This window comes from Sinocyclocheilus grahami, unplaced genomic scaffold (assembly GCF_001515645.1).
Source record: "Sinocyclocheilus grahami isolate Dianchi unplaced genomic scaffold, SAMN03320097.WGS_v1.1 scaffold415.1, whole genome shotgun sequence".
Lineage (NCBI taxonomy): Eukaryota > Metazoa > Chordata > Actinopteri > Cypriniformes > Cyprinidae > Sinocyclocheilus > Sinocyclocheilus grahami.
Genome location: NW_015505594.1, coordinates 488473 through 514771, shown reverse-complemented (window position 1 = coordinate 514771; position 26299 = coordinate 488473). Strand labels below are relative to the sequence as shown.

The 26299-nt window shown below is 35.8% G+C and overlaps 1 protein-coding gene across 3 annotated transcripts in view; it reads left to right on the top strand.

Annotated features, from left to right (window-relative positions):
• Window positions 1-26299, top strand: part of LOC107551128 (IQ motif and SEC7 domain-containing protein 1-like) — a 201725-nt gene that overhangs the window by 82187 nt on the left and 93239 nt on the right. For 2 of the 3 annotated variants that reach the window (XM_016232624.1, XM_016232629.1), the window contains exon 3: window positions 3484-3591. The exons of the other annotated variant lie outside the window; for it this stretch is intronic. In XM_016232624.1, coding sequence (XP_016088110.1) covers window positions 3484-3591 — 108 coding nt within the window. The remainder of the gene's footprint in view (window positions 1-3483; window positions 3592-26299) is intronic. 3 annotated transcript variants of the gene reach the window in all.

Genomic DNA, 26299 nt, shown 5'->3' with positions numbered 1-26299 from the left:
TAGCAAATGGCTGCAATATAACAAAGAGTAAAAAATTTAAGGGGGTCTGAATACTTTCCGTACCCACTGTATATATAAACAAAAAGTACCGATAATAATACCGTTAAAGTACCGAATCAATAAGCAGTATCGGTAAGAGTAGAAATACCGTTAAAATCTTAACGATACCCATCCCTAGCCCTAAGAAGGACTAACATGATGTCTTCTTCCATTTTTGATAAGCACAGAATTTTGCTTTTAATCTCAGCCGACTTTGTAGAGTTGATGATGGATATTCAAATCACAGGAAATATACTTTTGAATAGAGGAAGCATGGTATGATTTTTTGACTATTTATGTCCTATACACTTATAGGAAGGTTTTCCCGCCAACATTGTCCTTAGATTTTTGATTTCCTTTGTTTTCAAGGGCATGTTATTTATTTAATTTAATTTAATTTTTATTTATTTATTTATTTTGTTTTTTTCTTGGAGAAATGATGCGGAGCCCCTAAAGGTACCTTTGCAAAAATAAATCGCTTTTGATAAATCGCTCAGAGGGGTTTGTCCAACCTGTTAGAAAGACTAGGTTATTTATTTGTACAAATCATCCAAGCACTCATTCCTAGCCATTTCTAATATACATTTGATTAATATGGCTAAATATTATTAAATTGTGAAGAAATTGCAGATCCATCTTTGATTGTCAAAAGAATTCCAGGTGCAGTTCCCTCTCAGCCAATTAGATTTCATGTAGCATTTTCATCGGTCAGTCGTGGAAGTCTGATTGGTTGATAACTTTTGAAAAGGTTTAGTCCAGGTGCGAAAATAATTCATTTCCAGCACACAGGACACAATTTGAGCGTGCACACATGCACACTTTGAGTGAGAGCAGAGATTCGCGATTGCTACGGACACGATTTAAGTGTGCGCACACTCTCTGAGCAAGAGCAGCGTATATCTGAGAGGGCGCGTCCGGTTTTGTGCGAGATCATATTAATGCACTTTCGCTCTACAACAGTGCGCTCTCGACATTTGTCAGTAAAATAATGCTAATATAAAATACCTACACATGATATTGAAACCGCGTGCGCATGCAAAACGTTTCTCGTGCGCACGTGAAAGTCTGTGTATTTTTTATTTTTGCAAATGTACCTTTAGGAGCTCCGTAAGATGATGAAGAGTTTTCAGGAATTTAACACTGGTTAATTACATAAACACATTTGTCTTTATTTTACATTTCATTATTGTTTTTCTTGCATATTCTCCCTCCCTTTTTTCTTTCTGTCCACCTCTTACATTCTTTCAGCCAGATGAGAGCTGATTCAGCCAATAATCAGTTGTGATTATACATATTCGAAAGTTCCTGACCTTGATTTGGAATCATTGAGATGCAATGCGAACTGGATGCAAGTAACGAGATATTCCAGTCCTCTAACAGCCTTGGTCAGCTTTCCTGGTCTATAAGTACTGATGGGTTTCCCACATTTCTTCAGTGAGTTACGATTGCCTGCCATTCAGTTGGAAGAGGATTTGGAAGTTCTTATAACACTAGGCGTGTTTCCATTACCCTTCAAATTGCGCAAATTGAAATTGTGAATTGAAAATACGCCTAATGGAAATGCGTCAATTATGCAAAAACGCCCATATATCGCAAAAAAGTTTTTATGCTCGCATTAAGTGGTTTTTCAGGCAATGCGAAAAAGGAATAATTCACAAAACCAATGGAAACGGCTTTTTCGCATTTACAGGTCACATGGCGTTCAATGTACTGTAACCTCCAAGAAACACATAATACGTGGCGGATCTCCAGTATAAGGGACTTTCCCTACCATTAATGCTTAGACAATTTACACTGCACACGTCTGCGGTGCAGTGTGGCTCTGATACGGCCACTGAAGCTGATTGCGGCCACAATGCTTGTGTTTATTCCAGAATCCAGCCATGCCACGCACGTTTCTGAAGCAGCTCTCTGTGCTGCTTCTGTAAAGATACACGCATACGCCTCCTTTTAATAAATATGGCTAAAATCCGTCAAAATCCCACCAAAATCCATTGCCATGACTTATCGCGAGAGGCAAAAGGTTACGTTTTAGTCGCATAACATTGGTTAATGGAAACGGCGTCATTTTGCAATACTCATTTCGCAATACAAAAATTTTTTATCGACATTTATAAAATATCGCCAAAGTTTTGCACAAATCTTAATGGAAACGCGCACATTGTTCTGCACAGCCTCAACGATGGATGGACAACTACTGAATTCAATGAGAGTGTTTACATATACAAACAAAACACTAATAACTATCAAGAATCAACAAGAATTATAACCTGACAATGCAAACAAACAAACAAACAAAAAAAAAGTTTTATGAGATTTTGAAATCGTCCGTTTTTTTCTGAGGTATATCGGTGGGTCAATCATGTTTTGTTTAAAAAACATTTTTGGACCAGACAGGATGAATGACGTCAAAACATCCCACCTCTGTATGATGCGCAAACTACGTTTCTCGTCTGGATAACCAACATCTCGCTAGTAAAGTATAGAAGGATGAAGATTGCAATCGAGGTAAAGACGATTGCGGTGATGCACAGGAGTCATACAGTAAGCATATATTGATGCACAAACAAACCGTGTATGAGCGTTCTCGACAAACTGATCTTACTTTGGACTTATGCACAGATACGTTTCAGTACATTCATGTTGTTTCCACACACATTCAGGATAATGTTTTGATTTGTCATGTACATGTTGCTGTGTTTAGTCATTCTGAATGGATCTGTGTACTGTAGTAGGTATAAGCAATCAGCTCAAGGCGGATGGTTTAGGTTTTTTTTATTTTTTTTTTTTTTGCATCTCCATGTGGTCCTGTTTGGTATCACAACTTGACTTGTCTACTGTAGGCTACACATACTATGAATTCTGAAAGTGTGTTCAGTATTTTTATTTTTATTTTTTTTATGTGTGCATAAATGTATCAATTATATGGACTCCTTATATCATTTGGCTCTTTGGTGTACTTTTGGAATCTCCAAGTGTCCTTTTTTGAAAAAACATCAAACTTTATCTTGAAATAAGCTTGCAGAAAATACAGTTTTGTGAGAATCACTCTTCAGTTTTCTGGTTTACTTTGCTGGATATAGCAAATGACAACAAAATTAAAGTGTTCAACAAAATAAATGGTGTATGCTTAATTTCATGATAAGTGTGACATTAATCACAATTAAAAATTTTAATCTATTGACACCCCTAATGTGTTTGTGCGTGTGCGCGTGTTAATTTTTAGGAGCATCTCTTTATCCATTATTGGTTTGATTGTGCATGTACACACAGCATTTTTCCATCATACCGATTCAATACATTTAATTTTTTAGTACATTTCTGACTGTATCTCGGCATGCTTGTGATTTGTTCACTGTTGACTGTGATCTGTTTGAAGCATGACCGAACATCAAGAACCTCTTGTAAGCTGAACATGTCTCTCTCTTTCTTTTCCTTTTGAAGACGGCACGCTTCTTTGCCCCTCGATGCCACAGATAACCTTGGCAACTTTATTGTGCCACTGTGTCGAAGAAGTTACCCCTGCCGCAAATGGAAGTCTGCATCTCTTGGGTAAATGGAAGGGTTTAATATTCACTTGCTAATATCTCAGAGCTGCTGCATGAACTAACCTGGTGTCAGGTTATGCAAATTGTCATAACCCCATCATAGTGGCATAGTATGGCTGATGGCTCAAAAATACACATCCGTGTTAAAGGGTTTTTTTATAGGCTTGATTGTGTTTATGGGGTGCAGTCTAACATGTGTTAATGCTTCGTTTGTTAAAAAACGCATTATTTTTCACATAATTTACCTTTATTCCACACTGCTCTGTCCCTGCTCCTCTGAACGCGCTGATCATTTCCTGCTTTTATGAAGCCCCTCCCTCAGAAATACATGATGGGCTCTGATTGATTAGCTGGCCCAGTGTGTTGTGATTGGCTAAACCGCCTCTAGCGTGCATCTAAACGTCCCCCTCGTTGCAGATATTGTTTATGATCAAACGGCAACATTACACACTAACTAAAATTAAAAAAGTGAAATCGCAATCAACCACCCCTTTAATTTAATAGATGTGTCTGCCATGACTAGGCCATAGCAGTGCTGTAATGCTCCTTCTTCTTTGTGGCTTCTGTGAAAGCGGACCTCCTGTGTCTTATGATGCACTCAGATGGAAAATGAAGAAACACATAGATTCCTCCTGCTGTGGAGCAGTAGGACGTTTTGCAGCTGATTGTGTGACATGTCGTATGGTGCAGGGTTTTACTGTGGCAGGTTGGATGGACGAGCTTAAAGTGAAAATTTGATTGACATCTTTTTTTTAACACCACATCATTCAGTTTCTGCCCACTATCTATGTGTAAGGTCCGCGCACCTGGCCCAACGAAGGTATCCAGTGGCGGATGAAGGTCTCTTGCGTGTTCGGTCTTTTCAGCGCGCAGTGTTATTCAATTTAGGTTTAACTCAATCTGACTCCATTTTAGTATCTGAATTCTAATTTAGGTTGAAAGGCACATTGGTTGTTTGTTGGTCTCTGATTATTCTTACATTCAATTATTCTAATTAACTCTTTACTTTGTATTCTTTTCTCGTTCATTAGGAATCTATGTCGCTTAGGATGCCTCACGGCGGCCGCTATGCGTGGGCTCCACGATCACAAACTCGCCAGTTTGATACTTATTCAGAGGTTTTTTGGCTAATACTATTTCCTTTAAATAGTAGGTTTGTTTAGCCCCCTACAATTACCCATGTAATGCTCAAACAATAATCAGCGGTTCTTCTAGACCCTTAGTCTAGACCCCAATAGTTATTATAACTACGTACAACTTAATTAAAGCTGAAATCATACACATGGTTAACGTAACTGAGTACAACTTAAACTAAGCTCAAGCGGTTAGTCAGAAACCCATAATCTCACCTGATGTGCCCATGCTCCATCTAACCTGAGATTTAGTATGCACTTAACCCTGGACGCAGATTTGCGGAAACCCAAGCCTCCACTTAAGCTACTTGAGAAAATAACTTCAGAGTGAGTCAGAATAAATCAAATGTAACAATTTATTATCAGTCAGGTAAATATGTATTATGCCAATTATTTCCACAGCCAATTTAACGATATCAAATCAATACAAGACATCAAATTCTCAAAGACAAATCTAAGAGTAAGATGCATACCTGACTTCGTGTGAAAAATACATAGTGTGAATTTTGTGGACACCTTCACACTACGGGCTTTCTGGCTACAGAATCGCCCTGACCCTTTTGCTGCAGGCCTTTAAATACCAAACCTAAGAAAAACATCCTCCAAATGGAGGCATGTACAAACAATTGGAATTTGCATTAAGCCAGGTCCCAGACCTGGGTGGTAACAAAAGGTAATTTGCATGGGATTGTTCTCTACGGGGATCAAAGTTTCTCTTAACTCTTAGGATCTGTATTATCTTTTAGTACGATTAAGACCATTGTACCACTTGCCCTGAAACTATTCAAATGAAACCAAACATGACTGTAAATCTTATTTGCATTCATTTAGAACATTATATTCTTGACCAGTTTGAGTGAATGAGAAGATGAAAAGGCACAGATGCATATGTGAGAGAGGTGTTTCCCGCACCACCCCTCTGTGGGGTGTCCTGAAGATGCCAGTGCATTGTTTGCCTCTCAGGAGATCAAAGTATTCTAGTTTCTTTTATCCTTACATATGCTTGCCAAATAACATTCCTGAGTGTACTGAACTGTGTATGTCTTTCAATCTAAATAAAAGCCTAAATAAAAAAATATTGCTTTCAATCTAAATCAAATATTTGATATATTTATATTTAAAAATACTTTAATATTTTTAAGTAGATAAAAAAATGATATATAAACATATATTTATTTATTTATTAAACATTTAAATAATATACTATAGATATACTAATATACTTAAAATATACTAAATAATACAAAATAATGCAGAATATATTCTCATGTCTGGTATGGAGTATTTATTGTTGATACATTTTCTCAATTCACTTGATATTGGCAGGTATAGTGAACTGTAAGTTTTGAACTTTGTCTACAGCCACTTCATGAGTCTTATTTAATTTTTTTTTTTACTATTACAGTGTTATTATTATTACAACTTGTCCCAGTTTTCCATGTGACATATTTAGCCAGTCAGAAGGTATGTAATGTTTAGTATTTAAATTGGATGAATAGCACAAATTGAAAAAAAAAAAAAACATTATATAACTAATAGCTATGTATGTATTTATTTATTTAGTGATCGCACACTAGCATAGCCAATAGCACGTCCAGAGAACTGATGATTAGAAGCCTCTGCTAGTTTGTATGAAAATTCATGCTAGCCTGTTGTCCGTGGAGGATTGTTATTCTGTGTCCTGTTAATTAGCTCTGTTGTTTAGCCTTGTTTGATGATTTTTAATTAGCTTTGGAGATGACGGGTTCTGATAAACATTAGTGATTACCGCGAGGGCTCGAGACGTGCCTGTACATTAACTGCCATTGACCACGGATCGAGATAACATGTCAGGCTTAGAGCGCATCTACAAGTAACATCGGCCATCCCGTGGGATCTTGGGCTCAAACAGTTGGGTGGAGCGTTCAGAGATCTCTCAATCGTGGTTTTATGAGATCAGACTGCTTGAGCCATGCTGGAAAGGCAAATGATAAAAAAATTAGCTCAGGCCTGTAAATGAAAACAATATCTTAAGACTAGCGAAGACTTATAAATGAGAATGTGGGTAGCATGTGGGAAGCAAATTGTCAATAAGAGGTTTAAAGTGCGTGTGTGTATTTAATGTGGATGCACAGTAACCATTTTAAGGATGTTTGAAAGGTACAGAGCACCACCAAAATTGACAAGCCATACTCATTGGAACAATGTGGCGACATATAGGGCTGTCACGATTATCAAATTTGGCTGATGATTAATTGTCTAAAAATAGTCACGGTTATTGCGATTAATTGTCTGTTTTAGGGCTTTGGTGATTATGACGATTATCACGATTAATTGTCTGTTTTTTATGGCTTTCATTATATAATTGGGATTAATTTAAGGGTTCAGTAAATAATTATGATGTTATCTTTTAATCTTTTTTGAGTTATTATTTTGCAGTTTAAGATTTAGGGGTGATCCGATCAGGATTTTTGAGGCCGATCACCAATCGCCGATCACAGACAGCAGTATCTGCCGATACTGATCACCGATACCGATCTTTTTAAAGCCTTCTATTTATCATTTATAACTATTTATAGTGATACTCCAATCAGGATTTTTAGACATTTATTCAGGGCCTAAATTTCATTTTTGAAAATGGGGGAAATTCCCCTCTTAGGTGTCTCTTGTGAGAGGGGAAGCAGCTTTCACACAGGAGTCTGCTACTGATCCGCGGCTGTTTACCACAAACACAACATTTATCCATTATTTTGATTTCAAATCCAAACATTGTCACTGGAAATGCTTTTTCAGCATTGCAATTCTTTTCTTTTTACACAGTACAGTAATGCAATCTTTCACAGACATGTTTAAACACAATAAATATAAGCAACACATTATTCAATGCATTTTAATTTTGCATTTACTTCTAGATTTATATATAAAGTTGCTCAAGCAAGTGGCAAAACATTTTAACTACTTTTCTTACGTTATCACAAACTTACCATTGACAGAAATAGTCAGCTCTACTGCCTTTCCTTTTGCATTTAAATCTTTATTACCATCTAAAGTGCCATCTATTATTGCCTTGTTTATCTAAAAGTACTCTTTCCCTTTAAACCTAGCCAAAAAGCCATGTGTTGACTGTGAAACACAGTAGACTTTAATTATAAGCATTTATGGTGTAATTACTAAATTTTCGTGTCAATCCATGTTCATATTTACTGCAAACAATGCGCTGTCACTTTAATTCAGTGCTTGAAGCGCAGCAATAGACTCGGTGCGGAAACGATCTCTGCACTGCTGCAGTGCAGACGCACAACTCCTGAACGCACTGCCGGGCCGCAGCTGTCTGCAGTGAACGCTTTAATCTGTTAACATGAGCGCGGGAAAAAAAGCACGTATTTCAGTGAAATGACCAGTAATTGGTGCAAATGGCATGTTCAGTTTTATCCAAATCAAATTAATGTGAATCTGGCAATGTTTTATTGCGTTGAATGTTGTATGTATTGTGGCAGTTCAGAAAGGAAATGTGGCGCTAAAAGTTAAATGCTCTGTTGTATTTGAAAATAACATACAACCCACACCTTACCCTAAACCTAACCAATAGTGTTAACAAATACAAACATGAGATTAAAACACATTTGCTGAAGCAACCATGCCATTTTAGCTTGCTTTTACAAGTCAAGCTGTTTTTGAGTGCTTTTATTGTGACTCGTGTTTGACTGGACTTAGGCTTTTCATTGCAAAATGCAATGCTCTACCAGGTGAGCTAGCGAGCAAGTTTACTACATTAGAAAAGCCATACATATGGAGCTAGTAATGTGATGTAAACATCAAAATGTATTAGTTTACAAATCAAACACTTTTTCTGAAAAGGAATTAAATTTCTTGCCTTTTTACTGTCTCTAGTGGTCCGCTGGAAACTGCAGTGAATTGTATTTATTGGTACGTTTTTGGAGTTTTGCAAAAATGTAGGTAGAGGCTTGTTTTTCTAATGAGCCTAGGTTGAAAATTGACATGGCTCCAGAAACTGACGGAGCACCAAGGAAATAGGTATTGGTCAGAGACCCAAGTGCAATTTCAGATACACAAGTTAAGACTATCATGTTAGTCGTTTCTAAAAAAAACAAACTTCAAATAGTATTGTTTAGCTGCTCTTCAATACTTAATTACCAGCTAACAAGGCAATAAACACATTCTGTATCAAGAATGCAATTACATTTAAAGGCCAATGTTGATTTTAGACACAAGAAAAAAGATTCTAGCCTCTGCTACATATTAGCATACAAATTACAGCCTCTGAACTTAAACAAGCGCGTTCTTAATTGCATCAGCCTCATATTAGTAATCAAGGACTCCACTCAGAGGCCATGAGATCAATAATGGTGCTCGCTGTCGGAAAAATGCTTTCAGGTGATTGTATATTAGGCAGAAATACGTATATCTAAATAGCAGCTGACAAGTTACCAGTTGTGTCATAACATTGTTTGCAGTTGCATACTGTCATACTACTCTACTACTATACATACTTTCCATAATACATGCTGTTTCTGCAGTGTGTACTGTTTGTAGTAAACAACAGTATGCATGCTATATGTGGATGGCCTACAGAGCACATTGCATTAAATGTTGTATCCCACAATGCAATGTAGTTTTTTATGTGTAAGTGTGAAATATTACTGGCTGCTCATAATGCAAAATACACTTGACTTTTTTATGTCAGCTGCAGCATCTCTTTTCTCTTTCAACTTTTACTTTTATTTTTTAATTAATAATTTTTTAAGTTAAATTGGACTGATAGAATTGCCAAGAGACAAAATTCTATAATAACCAATTAGATTTTACAAAATAACATTCTAAATAAAATATGACATTGAGTGGTCATGTGACAACAGTGTAGCATACTAAAGTTTAAAATGTATACCATTGCGTAATTCATACTGTTCAAATGTTTAAAAAATATTTAATTTAGTGCAGTATACAGTCAATTCTAATTTTAGTATTCCATTTCATATTACATTCTAAAAACAACCGTAGAGACAGTTTTATGTGTGATTTTGGAAATAATATCCACATTTTTTAGCATCTCTTTCTTTTATTTATTTTAATTATTTTTATTTAATTTTTGTTTTTAAAAATGTATTTTTTTTTAAGTTAAGTTGGACTAATCTGCCTGCCAGGGGGGACAGTTTTATTTAAAAAAATATTTAAAATGCAAACTAACCACTTTGATTTTCGAGATAATAACTAGATCCCACTTAACTTCAATAGAACGTGACATAATGGGGTCATGTGATGACAGTTTAGCATACTATAGTTGGAAATTTTCACCATTGCATAATGCGTGCTATTTCACATGTTACATATTCACATAGAGACAAAAAATAATTCTTTACCAGTATACTCTCTGTATTCTATATGTCTAGTCAATCCGCTCCACCATCTGGTTCTCACAGGGGATCTTTGCGTGTGTATTAAAGGGAGTGGCTGAGCGTGGTGGAATTTATCAGTATGCATGCTGTGTAGAGCAGGAGGTAGCCCTACTCCAATCCACTGGGCAGACATTCGCATCGAAGCTACTTTGATCTTAACCCCTTAGCATAAGACCTTATGTTTCTGTTCACTCACCATATTTTACATCTCTACTGTGCCACACACATTTCTGAAGGAGAGTAAATGGAGCTCTTTTAGTCTTTCTAGATAACAATCAGTGCAATTTCCTCTAGTATGTTGGTTTTCTTCTTCTTTGTAGTGACTGTACTGTGCATAATAACTGTCATCTGCTCTAAAGAGACTTAAGAAGTCCTAAGAAGTAAAGTATGGCAGTTGGAGTTCTGGAATATGTCTTTGCTGCTCAGCAGTGGGTCTGTTGTCAGCCATGACAGTGCATGTACTGGCCCAGTCTGTGTGGTTCGTCTAATAACATTTCAACTTGTCACCACAGGAGTAAGAATTTCAACAATAGTTGATCCAGCATGCTTCACTGAAAGCTGCTAATAGACCGCAATACAGCAGAGCATCCTAACTGTGCTTCTTCCACATAACAAACCCTCTAGAAGATGAAAAGGATTCTACTTTGATTCCTAACATACTTTGTAATGCTATCAAACTATGTAAATTCCTCTCAAAGTGTGGAAATGAGTTAATATAATATTCTATTAGTTTTTAGTGACATTTTACTGTCAGTTCAATGTTTATTATTATTATTATATTTTTTTAGCTAGTTAAGCCTACTTTTAAACAATTGGCTTATTTACTTGACGTTCCAGTAAAAATGGGTAATATCAACAGGTCCCAATTATGTCAGGTTAACTTTTACGTATTAATAAATTAACAGTGCATCTGGATCACAGATACAGTAGAAGTACATTATTTAGGGGGATGTCTGTTTTGCAAGTGTGCAGCAATAACACCATAAATTCTGACCCATGCCAAAATAATCAGATAGTAAGAGTTAAGGGGTGTCAGACACAGACTGTTTATTTGGCCTTCAGGCCCTCGAAGGATTGGATATTGGCTTAAGTGTGTGTGTGTGTGTGTGTGTGTTTAAGTGAGTCTCTACCCACACTTGACTGATTGCTGGTCAAGGGCACGGATATTCTGTAATAGAGCAATGCTTCACAAAAGGACAGGGAGGGAGTTCTATAGGTCAGGAGCACTTCGTATCTCATTCAACATTTTCACATAGAGCTCCTTTATTGTCATTCATTAGATAACAGGTGAAATGACAGAAATGTCTGGAGTAATTGCAGATGTTTCAGAATACCTCAATGGCCTCAATCAATTTAATCAGATGTGAGTTTCCCCCCACTTTCAATTGTTTTACTTCAATGATAGGTTAGAATTTTGTGAATTTTTTTAATGAAAGATCAAAAAGAAAAATGCAGATTTATTTTCACATCTGCCTTTGCTCATATTTACCAAGGGCACTGTACACACACACACACACGATTTATAATAATTTGTGTGTGTGTGTGTGTGTGTGTGTGTGTGTGTGTGTTTAAGTGAGTCTCTACCCACACTTGACTGATTGCTGGTCAAGGGCACGGACATTCTGTAATAGAGCAATGCTTCACGAAAGGACAGGGAGGGAGTTCTATAGGTCAGGAGCACTTCGTATCTCATTCAACATTTTCACATAGAGCTCCTTTATTGTCATTCATTAGATAACAGGTGAAATGACAGAAATGTCTGGAGTAATTGCAGATGTTTCAGAATACCTCAATGGCCTCAATCAATTTAATCAGATGTGAGTTTCCCCCCACTTTCAATTGTTTTACTTCAATGATAGGTTAGAATTTTGTGAATTTTTTTAATGAAAGATCAAAAAGAAAAATGCAGATTTATTTTCACATCTGCCTTTGCTCATATTTACCAAGGGCACTGTACACACACACACACACGATTTATAATAATTTATTAAAACCAAGTCACAGCGATAGGTTAGAATTTTGTGAATTTTTTAAATGAAAGATCAAAAAGAAAAATGATGCAGATTTATTTTCACATCTGCCTTTGCTCATATTTACCAAGGGTGCCAATATTGGTGGAGGGCACTGTACACACACACACACACGATTTATAATAATTTATTAAAACCAAGTCACAGCATAGTATCTTCAAAAATAGCTACATTACTACAGTATAAAAAAAATGAACTGTGTATTTATTCTGAAGCCCAAGTTTCTACAGATTTACCTGTCTTTTAAAGACCTACTGTGTTTCATCTCACCTCTACTGTTGATGGAATGAGCTCTGTGCTGTTACGTGACACTACGGCTGTAGGGAGCAGTAGTTCCCCGGTAGCTACCGCTGCTGCTTAGGATGGGCGAAGGACAAAGCTGCTGATGGGGAGGTGGATGTGGAGGTGGGCGGCAAAGCTAATTCATCACTATAAACGCCTGTGGAACACAATGTGTCCAACTCGGTGCCTGTCAAAGGACCCCGCCGTTCCTACAGGCAGTTAATTAACTTCCCGTCCGTGCTGAGAGGAGGTATAAGTGACACAGGTGCCAGCCTCCAAAAGCAACAGTCTGAGAGTGCTGATTGTAGATTGAGTGCTCTGATGTACTCCCATTAGATTAAAAAAAAAGTCAGTTGTGTGGCTCATCACCCCAAAGCTAATGTAGTTCTGAACAAATCTGTAAAACTTTCAGAGGGGAGAGGATGTGCACATTTGTATTTCTGTAGCAACAGGGAGATGGTATATTGCACCCTGACCTGAGAGAATCCTGAGACATGAAATCCAATTTGATTTCTTTAGGAAAGTACAGTTTACTCAAAACTTGCAACCTACTGGAACATATACTGTGTTTCTGACACTAGCTTTGAGATATAGGTTCCTGGAAGATAATAAAGGAAAAGTTCAACCAAAGCGTAAAAATTCTGTCATCATTAATTAGTCCTTTAATTGGTCCTTTTTGGAGCTTGAGAACCATTGTACATTGTACAGACGATTACAGCTCAGATATTTTTTAATAATAAATATCTCAGAGAACGACTGTAAATTGTTTATATACATTACTTTTCAAAAGTTTAGGGTCAATAAGATTTTTGTTTATTTATTTATTTGTAATTTTTCGGGGGGAAAACAACAACGACGATTCATAACGGAATAGCCTCTGCACGGACAATAATTAAATGATTTTAATTACTAAACCATATTGTTGATGAAAATAATAAGAGAACAATACAAGTGGTTGTTGTTATTAATAATGTATCAATGATTTTGAAAAAGTAACAAATTAATACCACTGTTTTAAATAGCAGCCGTTGAGCTGCGCGTGCTGAAGCTGAAGAGCTGAATGAACATGGTAAACTGAAGCGTTTTGCTGGCAGCTTATTTAACTCAAGGAAATGCATCCTGAGATTAATATTAATACAACATAAACATAATATTACAACTTATATATGTACAAAATGATGCAGTTATTGCGTGCTATAGTCAGAATGTGTGATCCTGTTGTGGATGCGCTCTTCCCATAACAACGTGCTGAAACACAGCAACTAAACCCAAAGAATGCACAATGTTTTATTATAATAATGTTCTCATTAGAATTTTATATACACGACATTCCCAATCATAGTTATTAATGTTGTGCACTGCTGTTTGAGCTGCGTGTGCTGAGCTAAAGATGATCACCGGTAAACTGAAGTGCTCTTTTAACTTAACCAAACGCATTCTATATGAGATAAATCAGATATACATCAAATAAACACAATATTACAATGTACAATTGCACAAAAGGCTGCAAACGAACAGCGCGCATCTGAAGTGTCTCTGAAGGAAATAATGCATTATTTATCGGTTTTAAGATATCGGCCAAATTTTCTTATCAGGCCGATACCGATAACAGAAAAAATTAGCATTTATCGGCCGATACCGATATGGTGGCCGATATATCGTGCATCCCTAATAAATATCTCAGAGAACGACTGTAAATTGTTTATATACATTACTTTTCAAAAGTTTAGGGTCAATAAGATTTTTGTTTATTTATTTATTTGTAATTTTTCGGGGGAAAAACAACAACGACGATTCATTAAAATCAAAAGTGAAGATATAATTCTACAAAAAGATTTCTGTTTTAAATAAATGTTGAACTTTCTATTCATCAAAGAATACTGAAATTGTATAGCATGGTTCCGCAAAAATATTAAGCAGCACAACTGGTTTCAATGTTGATCATAATAAGAAATGTTTCTTTAGCACCAAATCAGCATCTTACAGACTCTTTAAAAAAAAAAAGTAGCTTATGTCTGCTATTTAGTAGTTAATTTTGTCAAGCTTTAGGCATATAGATATTCTCAAAGCTAATGCATGTGGAGTAAAAGCCACAAAACTCCAATTTTGATTTCATCAGTTCTTTAAATGGTTTTGAAATTCAGTTGGTCAAGTAGATGAACCCTGAAGGTAATTATTATGAAGCTTATATGAATGGAAGAAATGTGATTTGGGTATTATTAAACTTTTATTATTAACTACTGATGACCTGCACTAACCAGATCTACTAATCATAATTATACACAAATATACTTCAAATACACCGTAATCTGCCTGTTTCTCTTATAATTATGGCTTGAGGTTGTTGAGGCTATATATATATATTAGGGCTGTCAATCAATTAAAATGTTTTATCTGATTAATCACATCCTTTTTTTCTGTGATTAATCGCACACTTCATGAAATTAAGCATAGACCATTTATCTTGTTTCAAATGTTTATTTTGTCATCATTTGCTATATCCAGCAAAGTAAACCAAAAGATTGAAGGGGGATTCTCAAAAATCTATATTTTCTACAAGCTTTTTTCAAGATAAATTTAGATGTCTTTCCAAAAAAGGACACTTAGGAACTCCAAAAGAACACCAAAGAACCAAATGATGTAAGGAGCCCATATAAGCACATATGAAAGAAAAAAAATCTGAATTTTATAGTATGTGTACAGTGCAACAGCAAAGAGCTTTTTTACATTTTAGAGAAGCCAAGTTGTGATACCGAACAGCACCACATGGACATGCCAAAAAAATAAAAAACTAAACCAACCGCATGACTGCATATATCTACTACAGTACACGGATCCATTCAGAATAACTAAACACAGCAACATACACATGACAAATCAAAACATTATCGTGAATGTGTGTGGAAACAACGTGAATGTACGGAAATGTGTGTGCCTGTGCATAAATACAATGTGCGTCAAGAGCACTCATACACGCATTATTATAACGGACTCACACATGCTTACTGTGCGACTCCTGTATGCCACCGCAATCGTGTTTACCTTGATTGCAGTCTTCATCCATCAAAACTTTACTAGCAAGGCGAGACGTTTTATCCAGTCGAGAAAACGTAGTTTGTGTCTCATCTGGCCATACAGCGGTCGGATGTGTTGACAATCCTTTCAGTCTGCTTCACACAAGCGCGTGACATGTGAGGGCTCGCGCTCTTCAGAGACAATCACAGAATATGACAGAGCTCGTGTTTTAAAGCCAAACACACCGGAATGAATAATTCACTGAAAACGCAACGCAAGTCTCTGTTCTCTCTGCAATCTCTGATGTAATCAGCCTGGTTTCCTTTATATTAGCGCTGTTTTGGACGGATTTTTTGAATGCATTTGCTTACTGGATCATTGGACTGAAAACTTTCCCAGAGTTTAGCAGCTTAAAATTATCTAATCGCATGCAGAGTAGCAAAATTGGGTTAAAGGGTTAGAATAGAAATTGTGCTTCAGTAATTTTGCGTTAATTGCGTTAAATTATTTGAACACATTAAGGATTGTAAAATGAATCGCATGTGTTAACGTTTTAACGACGACAGCCCTAATATATATATGATGATGATGGTGTATATAAATACATGAAGGTCTATTGCTCTCTTCTTTTTATTTGTGCATTGTAAGATGTTTGCCCAATCCCAAAAATCTTTTAATGTTAATTTTTGGGAAATTGTCACTTTTGTTTTTAATTGTTGTTTTAATTATAGCATCTACTGTAGTCCTTAGGGCAAGTCAGCAAAAAAGAAAGAAAAAGTTTCTATAAGATTATGTGGACGTTTTAGTAATGTTTATTAGTATTTATATATATTCATGTGCATGTCCCTAAAAAAATATTGAAAGAAGCCAAATATTGAATAAATATTGATATATTTTTTCCTAAATATATAATATTGCAAGATATTTCTTGCTCAGACGTAGTATGAATAAATAACTCTTAGAATATGTTCAGGAGTTTCTCTGAAAGAAATGATAATCTAAACTCTTGTGGTGAACAGGAAGTAGCCTCTCATCTTACAGCAATATGTGTTAATTATTTATAGTCGGGATCAATGGCTTGACTGAATATATCACTGAAAGTCATTTAATTCCTTTTCTTATGCAGCAATTTTTCAGCATATGACAAAAGCAAAAAGTCTTCATAGAAAACCTTATGAAATTTATATTTAAAATGCATCATAAAAAAACAGTAAAATATAATACTTAATTTAGTGGTTATTTATGGTGATTACATATGAAATGTATGATTTAATACTTGTTCTTATATGTTATAACCATTATTAGTTAACTCTTATTAGGTTTAATTAATGTTACAATTTGTTTATGAGGTCAAATAACTGATTGTAAGGTATATTATGTGATACTTTACAATGCATTAATGCATTATACAACCATCAAGTGTTAAAAATACCTTGTCTTATGTGTTTTGTAGTAAATGTAGCTTTGATTATTTTCATGTTACAAACTCAGGAGCCCAAGATATTGGTAGGTCCTTTAGTGACCACAGTGAGATAAGGGAGAATAGAGTGTGTGCCCCCCTCAGATAGAGCACATGTTCTGCCCTGAGATACCAATCCTTTAATTGTCACTGACATACTGCTCACTGCAGTCACCGTGTCACCAAGCATTTGGAAAAACGTATAGCTTCGGTTGTCCCTGTCCAGACTCCTTCCCCTGTGTCTCTCCCTCTCTGTGGCCAAATATAAAGTGAGGTCTCCCTGCTAGCCTGCAGGAGCTTAACTGGCTCAACAGGCTGCTGGAGAGGTTCAGGAGGTCTTCGCAAAATGGATCAACTCGCTTGCAAAGAGCTCACAGATGGAGGGGCCAGTGGAATCAGTGATCTGTCCTACCATCTGCCATGATACTGGGGAAAATTTCGGGGCTGGCATCAATTGGAGCTCCTAACATGACCAAATGTTTATGCACAAGAGGTGGGCGAGACAGCTTTTAATTAGTTTTTTCAAAGATTTTTGTCTGTTCCCAAATTATATTACTGATAGAACATCATTCATTAGAAGTCTAGATCCAAATGTAGATGCATATGCTTTCTGAAGGATCATGTGACACTGAAGACTGGAGTAATGGCTGCTGAATATTCAGCTTTTCCCTTTCAGAAATAAATGACATTTAAAATACATAATAATAATAATAAACATTATTTTAAATTATAATAATATGTCTTTTATATTACTTTTTCTTACTGTATTTTTGATCAAATAAATGCAGCCTGGTGCGCATACTGCAGGGGTGTCCAAACTCGGACCTGGAGGGCCAGTGTCCTACTGAGTTTAGCTCCAACTTACCTCAACACACCTGCCTGAACACCTGCAACTCTGCAGTACAGTGGCCCTCCATGAGCAGGACTGGACACCCCTGGCATACTGTAAGAGACTTCTTTCAAAAAAAAAAAAGATAAAAGAAATCTTAAAACCCCAAACTTTTGAAAGGTAGTGTATACGCATATGTATAATGTATTATTGGGAGGTTTTTTCCCTCTCTGGACTGTATTTCTCACTTCTTGCGCAGTTAACAATTCATACTGACGTTTGTAGAAGTTGGTTTTATACAGTGGTGGACGAAGTACACAAATCTTGAGTAAAAGTACAGATACATATAATAAAATATTACTCCAGTAAAAGTAAAAGTACTTCTTTTTCAATTTTACTCGAGCGAAAGTACAAAAGTACTCGATTTTTTATGTTTTTAAGTAAAAAAAGTACTGATAGATAGATTTATTTTGCAATTTTATATAGGTTACTTAATGAAATTTTATATTAGCACATATTTTTATAATCCTACTGCTCAAAATACCTGGGATTTTCCCAAAATAACCACTATATGGAGATATATTTTTGTTGTTGATATGGACTGCATTGACGAGAGTGATGTAGTAATGTTCACTGTGAAGCTTACACTGCGATGTACCTGAGAGAAAACCGATTTGACCATCTGCTTTTCACCAGTAAGAAAAAGTGTTTTAAAGCTTGTTGTTTTGCAGAACATCACCGTTATTTATGACATGAGAATAAGGCCTGAAGTTAGGAAGAACATTTTAAGGAAAATATAATTATATATTCATAATGATTTTTTTCTTCTCAAACCTTGGCCAACCTGGCCAAATGCCCCCAGAGGGCATCACTTCCCACTTTGATAATTACTGTAGTTACCATGTTCTGAACATCACATCCTTTCTTTCCCCCAGATGTAATCGATCTAGGTGGTTGAATAAAAATATTTGGACTTTATATCTACAAATTACCTCAACTTGGTACCAGCAAGCTTGTTAGCTAGACAGTTAGCATCAGCTAACAATATTTACTTATTTTCAGTATGGTTATGATGAATAAACATTCATATCTGTCTACTCGGCTAGTTAATCCAAACAATATAAAAATGTATACTGTTGATAAACAATATAAAAACAGATGTCACATAGGGCTAAATGCGTAGCATGAAACTGTTAATGCGAGCATAAACTGTTAATGTTACGGCAGTGGGGAATATGAACGTGCATGAGTTATTTTAATCTGTGTTTTTTGTTTTTTTTACCCAAAACAGAGACACTGATGTTGATGTGTCTGCATTCAAGCATTTCAGTGGGCGTAAATGGATCACCCTTTACAGCAGATTTAGTTCACAAACAACTGACTGTTTTGACCTAAATATGATAATCCTAAAATTCGACATTAGTAACTTACTTTTAGCAGTATCAGTCACGCGCGTGGATCTTACTTGTGAATTCAGTTCCCTGGAGACTCGCACTAACCGGTTCATTTGAATCACTGAGTTGTCGACTCAAGAATAGCTGCAATATGTTAATTCTAATTTGTGAATGAATCGTTTGGTGCGATTTGCGAACCGATTTAAAAGATTAATTGAAAAGAATCAGTTCGTTCTTGAATCAGACACCGATTCTGCGTGTCAGAGCACGTGATATATTATAACGATATGTTTTATGAAATGTAGTGAAGTAAAAAGTACGATCTTATGCTTTGGAATGTAGTAAAGTAAAAGTTACTCAAAATAAAACTACTCCAGTAAAGTACAGATACTTGAAAAATTTACTTAAGTACAGTAACAAATTAAAACTACTCCGTTACTGTCCACCACTGGTTTTATATGATGTAAAAATCTGTTATCAGAGTTAGAATCAAGGCCTTGTCAGCACTGAGAAAATTGGAAATTTGTACCATGCATTAGTGTTTGCCCTTACCTCAAAACTCAGTCATCACGCTAATATTACCCGCACTTAAGGTGTACTCAACAACCTCTCCACCTGCAGAGATAAACTCAAAATTCTCCTGTCCATGTTAAGATTCTCTCCAGTTCAGTGAACCAATACAATCTACAGTAATAACTTAAGATGGAGTACTGGAAATTTTACTTAGTTATTTAACCAGCTCTATTCACACAACAGATAGCACCTGTCAGAGCTCATGTCAAGTAACTGCTATTAAATATTATATTTTAACTAAAATAATTGTGTGTTTATCTTTTCCCACAAAGGCCAGCTAATAATGAACTAATTATTCCATCATGGATACATCAGATGGCTGGTGTACAGAGGGTTGCTCCAGCCAGGTGGTAGCTGTAAGAGAGATGTTCATTAGCAAATTTGGAAAAGTATGCTGATACTAATGGTGCTGTGATCGCACCCCATGCCGGGGCGCTGGGAGAGGAGGGTAGACCCAGCCACCTGTTACACAAACTGGCCCAATGGTGTGATATGTGGAGACGTGTGCAGACATCTGGACCTTTCTCAGCATTCTAGAATGTGCTCGTAGTTTTCTTTTCTCATAGCTTTTCTCTGATGGATTTGAAGCCTCTGTTTTATCGATCAACCAAGAGGGTTTTTCAACAGTCGTTTCTTATTTTTATAGAATTGCATGTGTACAGTATACACACACCATTCAAGTTTGGGGTTGCTAAGATTTTTGTTTTGCTTTGTTTTTGAAAAAAGTATTTTGGGCTATTGAAATATTAAAATGATATATATTTTGTTACATATTTTTCCTATTTTAATATATTTTAAAATGTTATTTATTCCTGTGAAAGCAAAGCTAATTTTTCAGCAGCCATTATACAAGTCTTCAGTGTTACATGATCCTTCAGAAATTATTCTGATTGTTCAAAAGATTGGAAATAAATCTAATGGTCAAGAAACATTTATTACTATTAGCAATCTTGAAAACAGATGCTTAAGATGTTTTGTGAAAACCATTATACAGTCAAACCAAAAGTTATTCAGACACCAGATATAATTTATGATATTTTTTACTAGTGCAGGACACTATGGTTCATTTATGTAAGTGAGGATAGCAATATAAAGTAAACTGTATTCCCAAAAATTCTTCATACAGTGGACTACCAGTAAAACTGATAACAATTTGGGACCAAAAATTATTCAGACACTTTGACCTGACCATGTTGTGCTTAAGTGTTATCTGACATTATCAAGATGAATTTGTTCTGACACAGCTTAACTCTGAGTTCTTTTCATATTTTATTACCATTTTCTAAACTATAGCGAATAAACTGATAATGTGTGAGATGTTGAAGGTATCTGAATAGACTAAATTTTGGTTCGACTGATTGTGTTTTTGTTTGTTTTTTGGGTCAGGATATTTTTAAAAAGACAATGAACAGCAGAAATATTTTTTGTAAGATTATAAATCTGTTTACTGTCACCTTAAATAGTGCGTCCTTGCTTAGTAAAATCGTTACATTAATTAATTTCTCAAATAAATAAATCTTATTGACCCTGAACTTTTGAACGATAGTATGTCTTGTACCTTATTTTAATGATAGCAAATTTCTGAAATTAAGTGAACATTGGTTTTGCATAATATTTGTTCAAATATTTCCCTCAAAAATAACTGTAAACAGAAAAATGCAAATAAGTTTGTTAATCAGCCAAGCGAGCACAAAATCTCAAATGCCAATTGTCAGATGATTAATTGGCCTGGTTGATAAATCGGTCTGCCAGTGCTTCACTTAAGCCACTGCTTTGTTTGTTGGTTTGGTTGGTGAATAGTGTAATCCCAAAAATCCATGCACCCAATCTCCATCTGTGCCTTGTCATCCGGTCAGTGAGGAAAGCTCCACTCTACCCATCGCCATCTTGCTGATGGAATTTGAATTAACCTCAGAATTTAGACAAAACATCTCCTCGTAACGAGGCTCTTGGCTTTGTTGTCTTGATGCAATGTGACTAATAAATTGCAGTGGCACATCGTTCAGGGCTGCAGAAGGCAAATTACGTGTCGTTACAAGGAAAGCAGCGCTGTGACTCGAACCCCCACATCCCACCCTCCTGCTTCGAGATGCCGTGTGTTATTGTGTGAAGGCCTGTTATTTTCTGACACCGTTGCAATTTAACACATCACAGCTCATGGTGGATTAAAGCAAAACAGGTCTTTGTAAGCAAATAAAGCCCACCCTGACACCATCCGTCTACTTAATGACCTCCTCCTTCAGAAGACTAGGCCTCTTTATGGGTGTTTTGTTTGCACACGCTGTTCTTGGAATGACTCCTCTGTACTTGTAGTTTAGAAAATGGTCGCCTTACATCTTTCTCTTGTTCTCCAATGCGTTATTCCGTATTTTCATTTCTACCAGTCTAGCCCAGATGTTCTCAAACTTAAATAAATCACATCCCCCTCAAAGGGGTGCTGTAACTTCTGAAGGACAGCCGAAATTATGCATACTGTCGTCATAAGAAGAAGAGCACAGATTAGATTTAAACAGGTTACAGTTCGATGCAGTTCATATGTTTCATACACGTTTGGAAGCAGACTGTCACAAACAAAACCCTCACGAGTCTCAGATGCAGTACAGTAAAGAAAATAGCCTGCAACACTTGTGTCTGGGTGGAGAACGGTCCGCGTCTCTGATGAAATCTGTGGCAACCAACCCAACATTATTGTTAAAGGAAATGCGGACATTAAGAGTCTTAGAATAATTTAGAAAATATTTGTTTTTATTCCTAACATGTTTATTGATATGCTGTTTAAGTAATTAATTATAAATTTCCAATAAAGATTTTTTTTTTACTCTTATAGAGATGTTGATAGCACTTTATTTTACAGTCCTGTTACTCATGTATACTATGTTCTTACTTTAGTAATTACAATAACTAGGTACTTACCCTGAACCTAACCCTACCCCATGTAGTTACCTTATATTACCAGTACTTTCTTAGGTAAGTACACTGTAAGTACACGTACTGTAAAATAAAGTGCAACCGAGATGTTTGTTTATTCAACTACAGGCAAGTACTATCAGATACATTTTTTCTTTTGTTATATGATGATCATATTGTCTTGGTTGCCATGTCTTAATATATTTTTACTACTTTTAAAATGTCCTATCTTCATTCAAATATATCTTTGTTTGTGTAGAAAAAAAAAAAAAAAATTTTTTATTAAAATGTAAATTAGCTGTTTTTACAGTGTCTTATATTTATTAAAATGTTTAATATATATTATTTAAAAAAAATATATATATATATATATATAAAATAATATATATTATACAAAATTTACTTCGTGTGTGTGTGTGTGTGTGTAACCAAATAGCTAATTTTCTATATTTTTGTGAATAAATGTTTTTATAAAAAAATTTATCACTGTTAAAGTGTACAACAATGAGCAGTATCAGTGAGAACATTAAGATAAAATACGAGGCGTACTGTGTGAAAAAAATTGTCCCGTTTGAGAACCTCTGCTGTAGTACTTTCTCATTTATTCTGTCTTACATTCTTCTCTCTCTCTCTCTCTCTCTCGACACTGCTTGTCAGATCACACTACTCTTTAATGTGGCAGTTTCCATAAAGACAAGTATAAAGGCGGTTTATTTGGCAGCGGAAGCTTGAGCAGTAATTACGCAGTGTACCTTTAAGATGCTCTTGTTCGCCAGCTGACCCCTCACAAGCCTGCAGAATAATTAATTTTCGTGGCAGTGGAACCCTGGTCACTTGTTACCTGTACCTGCATGGATTTACTACAGCATTGTACAATAGCGGCCATCTTATATAACAAGCCAAACCTCCCTCTCACTGCTCACGTTCTTGATTTTTTTCTTCTTTCTTTTTCTCCCCCTTTCCCATGTGTCACAATGAGCCTCTGGCTCACTCTCGGCTTGATTCATTGTGATTTGCGGTTTGTTAAAACCTCATACAAGAGGGCAGCACTGAGATCATGGCTTTGCATTGTGGTATGCCGTTTCTCTGAAAAGATGTGCTCTTGACAGAGCAGGATCAGACAGCTTCCGTAAAACATCAGTCTTCCCATCCTCGCGCTGAACACGTGCGGCCGCATAAGCCTCAGTATGTGACCTGAGGCTGTGAGCTGGTATGTTGATATGGTGGGCCGCACGGCGCAGCTCATGTGCCCGCTGTGGTGAGCTTTCACAAACCATCCTGTCAGTCTCTCTCCATAGACCACCACTTGTAGCGCAGCGCCCCCAGCCTGTGGCTTCTCTGCCACTGCTCAGCTATAGTGTGTTGTTCTGGGCGTTGCTAACGTGATTACACAGTAATTAGTGCTTTAATTGCACACCATTGAATGGAAATTGGTGGGGCTGAAGATTCTGTTTAAAGAAACACTCTCTGAGGTTTCCACATAGTGGATTTACAATAAACTTAAGCCATGTTTGATTTGACATGAATGAAAATGAGAATGTGAGGGGTGTAAGTACAGTCCGATTAATAAGTGAATGCCTCAGTTTACAAAACTGGGATTTTTTTTTTTGTAGAAAAGATTGGTAGTGTTTCAACAGTAATCTATGAGCAAACAAACTCTAAGTAAAACATTTTTTTTCTGTTAATTTAAATAATATCCCACTTTTAATACAGGGTAAGCTTTGTAGACAGCATTTGTGCTATATTGTTGATTTACATAAGTAAAATAAAGTTTTTTTTAATTAAAATTTGTATTTATTATTTCATTGATAATTATTTATTATTTTATTAAATTTTAAATTCATTTTATTATTGTTTTATTTTTCATGTAAAGTAACAAGTGTCAAAGTTATGCAAATGTTGTATTTTTGCTTTTTACTTTTTTTATGAGCTGTGTAGCCTAAATTGTAACAACTTATCCGAGTGGACAGTTACGTTATTTCCCTTTTTGGTGTCCTTGTGTGTGTCATGAGACCCAGTCTCACTAGGTTTACCAATGCCACATGGACATGACATGAAGTTTGATTATAACTTAATTTAGACAAGGCCAGTAAGCTTTTTTCTTTTCTTTTTTTTTTAAGTAGTCTTGTGCCAACACTTAATTTTTATATTATGGTTTTAAATTGGGTATTTTAATTTTGAGTGTGTTATTGTAATTTAAGTATTTTGAAATTATTTTAAATTTTTTTGAATTATTTTTCACAAATGCTTTTAATAGAATTTAACATGTTAAACATGGAATATTCCTTAAATATACAGACAATCCTGACTAAGGTCAATATTTTGTGTGTGTGTTTGTTCAGGGGCCTGATATTCCTGTAGGTTTATTTTAGTTTCATTTATTTATTTATTTATTTGTCCCTGCAGGCAAGTTGTGGATTTGTGGGTATTTTTGGCAGTAGACGTGATTAACCCTCGTCTACTCACTGAGGCTGTGGGAATCTCTCGGTGGTCACTCTGCCCACGCTGGATGCTTGTTAACTCTGCATGCGCGTTAATCACAGCGTGTGTGTCTTGCTGTGATGTTGGGCGTGAGGGAACATAATTGACAGATTGATATTTCATTCTTCCATTGTTTAGCCTCACAGACTCCTCACTCACACTTGGACTCCCTCTTGCCTTTCAGGTGTTGATTAAAATGATTCCAGCTCCCGCCCCTTTTCCTCGGAACACAATCATGCGCATCTGTGCTGAGAGCTTGAAGACTTCATGCAAAGCTAACTCTTGGAAACCAACAGCCAAAATCCAAAATTTACATTAGCTGAGTGCCAGATGCAAGTAAAAACTGACTCTGCACACACCACTTACTTCTGAAGAAAATGTAAGAATTTAGTTTATTATAGCCTTTTATTTTGGTTAGAAGGGCATGTAATTTTAGCTACAGATTTTGTTTCAAATATTGCCCATTTTCAAATACAAGCCACATTGTTCTTATCATTTTGTTTTGTCATGATATGTGAATGCGTACTCACAATATTACTTTTCATTTCTTTCAGAATATCTAGTACTTCCATCTGACTTAAAGTTTTATGACCGTTGTCATGGAGATGTATTATTGGGTTTATTTTATTATATGGGATACAGAGCTGAGGGAAACCTCTTAAGTAAACATTTTCTTTAGGGTAGCTGAACAAGTGCATTACAAGTGAATCTCTGTTACAGTACCTTTCCATTTTTTTGGGTCTGTAAGATATTTTCTATATTTTTAATGCTCACCAAGACTGCATTTATTTGATTAAATGCAGTAAAACATTATTATATTAATAAAAAATTTAAAAATCTGTTCTCTATGTTAATATATACAGTGTAATTTATTCCTGTGATCATTACTCCAGTCTTCAGTCACATGATCCTTCAGAAATCAATCTATATGCTGATTTGATGCTCACTTTTGATCAATTTAATGCACCCTCACTGAATAAAAGTATTCATTTCTTTCTTTTTTTTAATGATAATAATAATGATAATACACCCCAATTTTTTTAAAGGGGTCATATGATGCGATTTCAAGTTTTCCTTTCTCTTTGGAGTGTTACAAGCTGATTGTGCATAGATAAGATCCCTGAAGTTGCAAAGACCTAAAGTCTCAAAACCAAAGAGATATTCTTTATCAAAGTTAAGACTCTGCCACGCCCCCCTAAAACGGCTCGTTCTAACA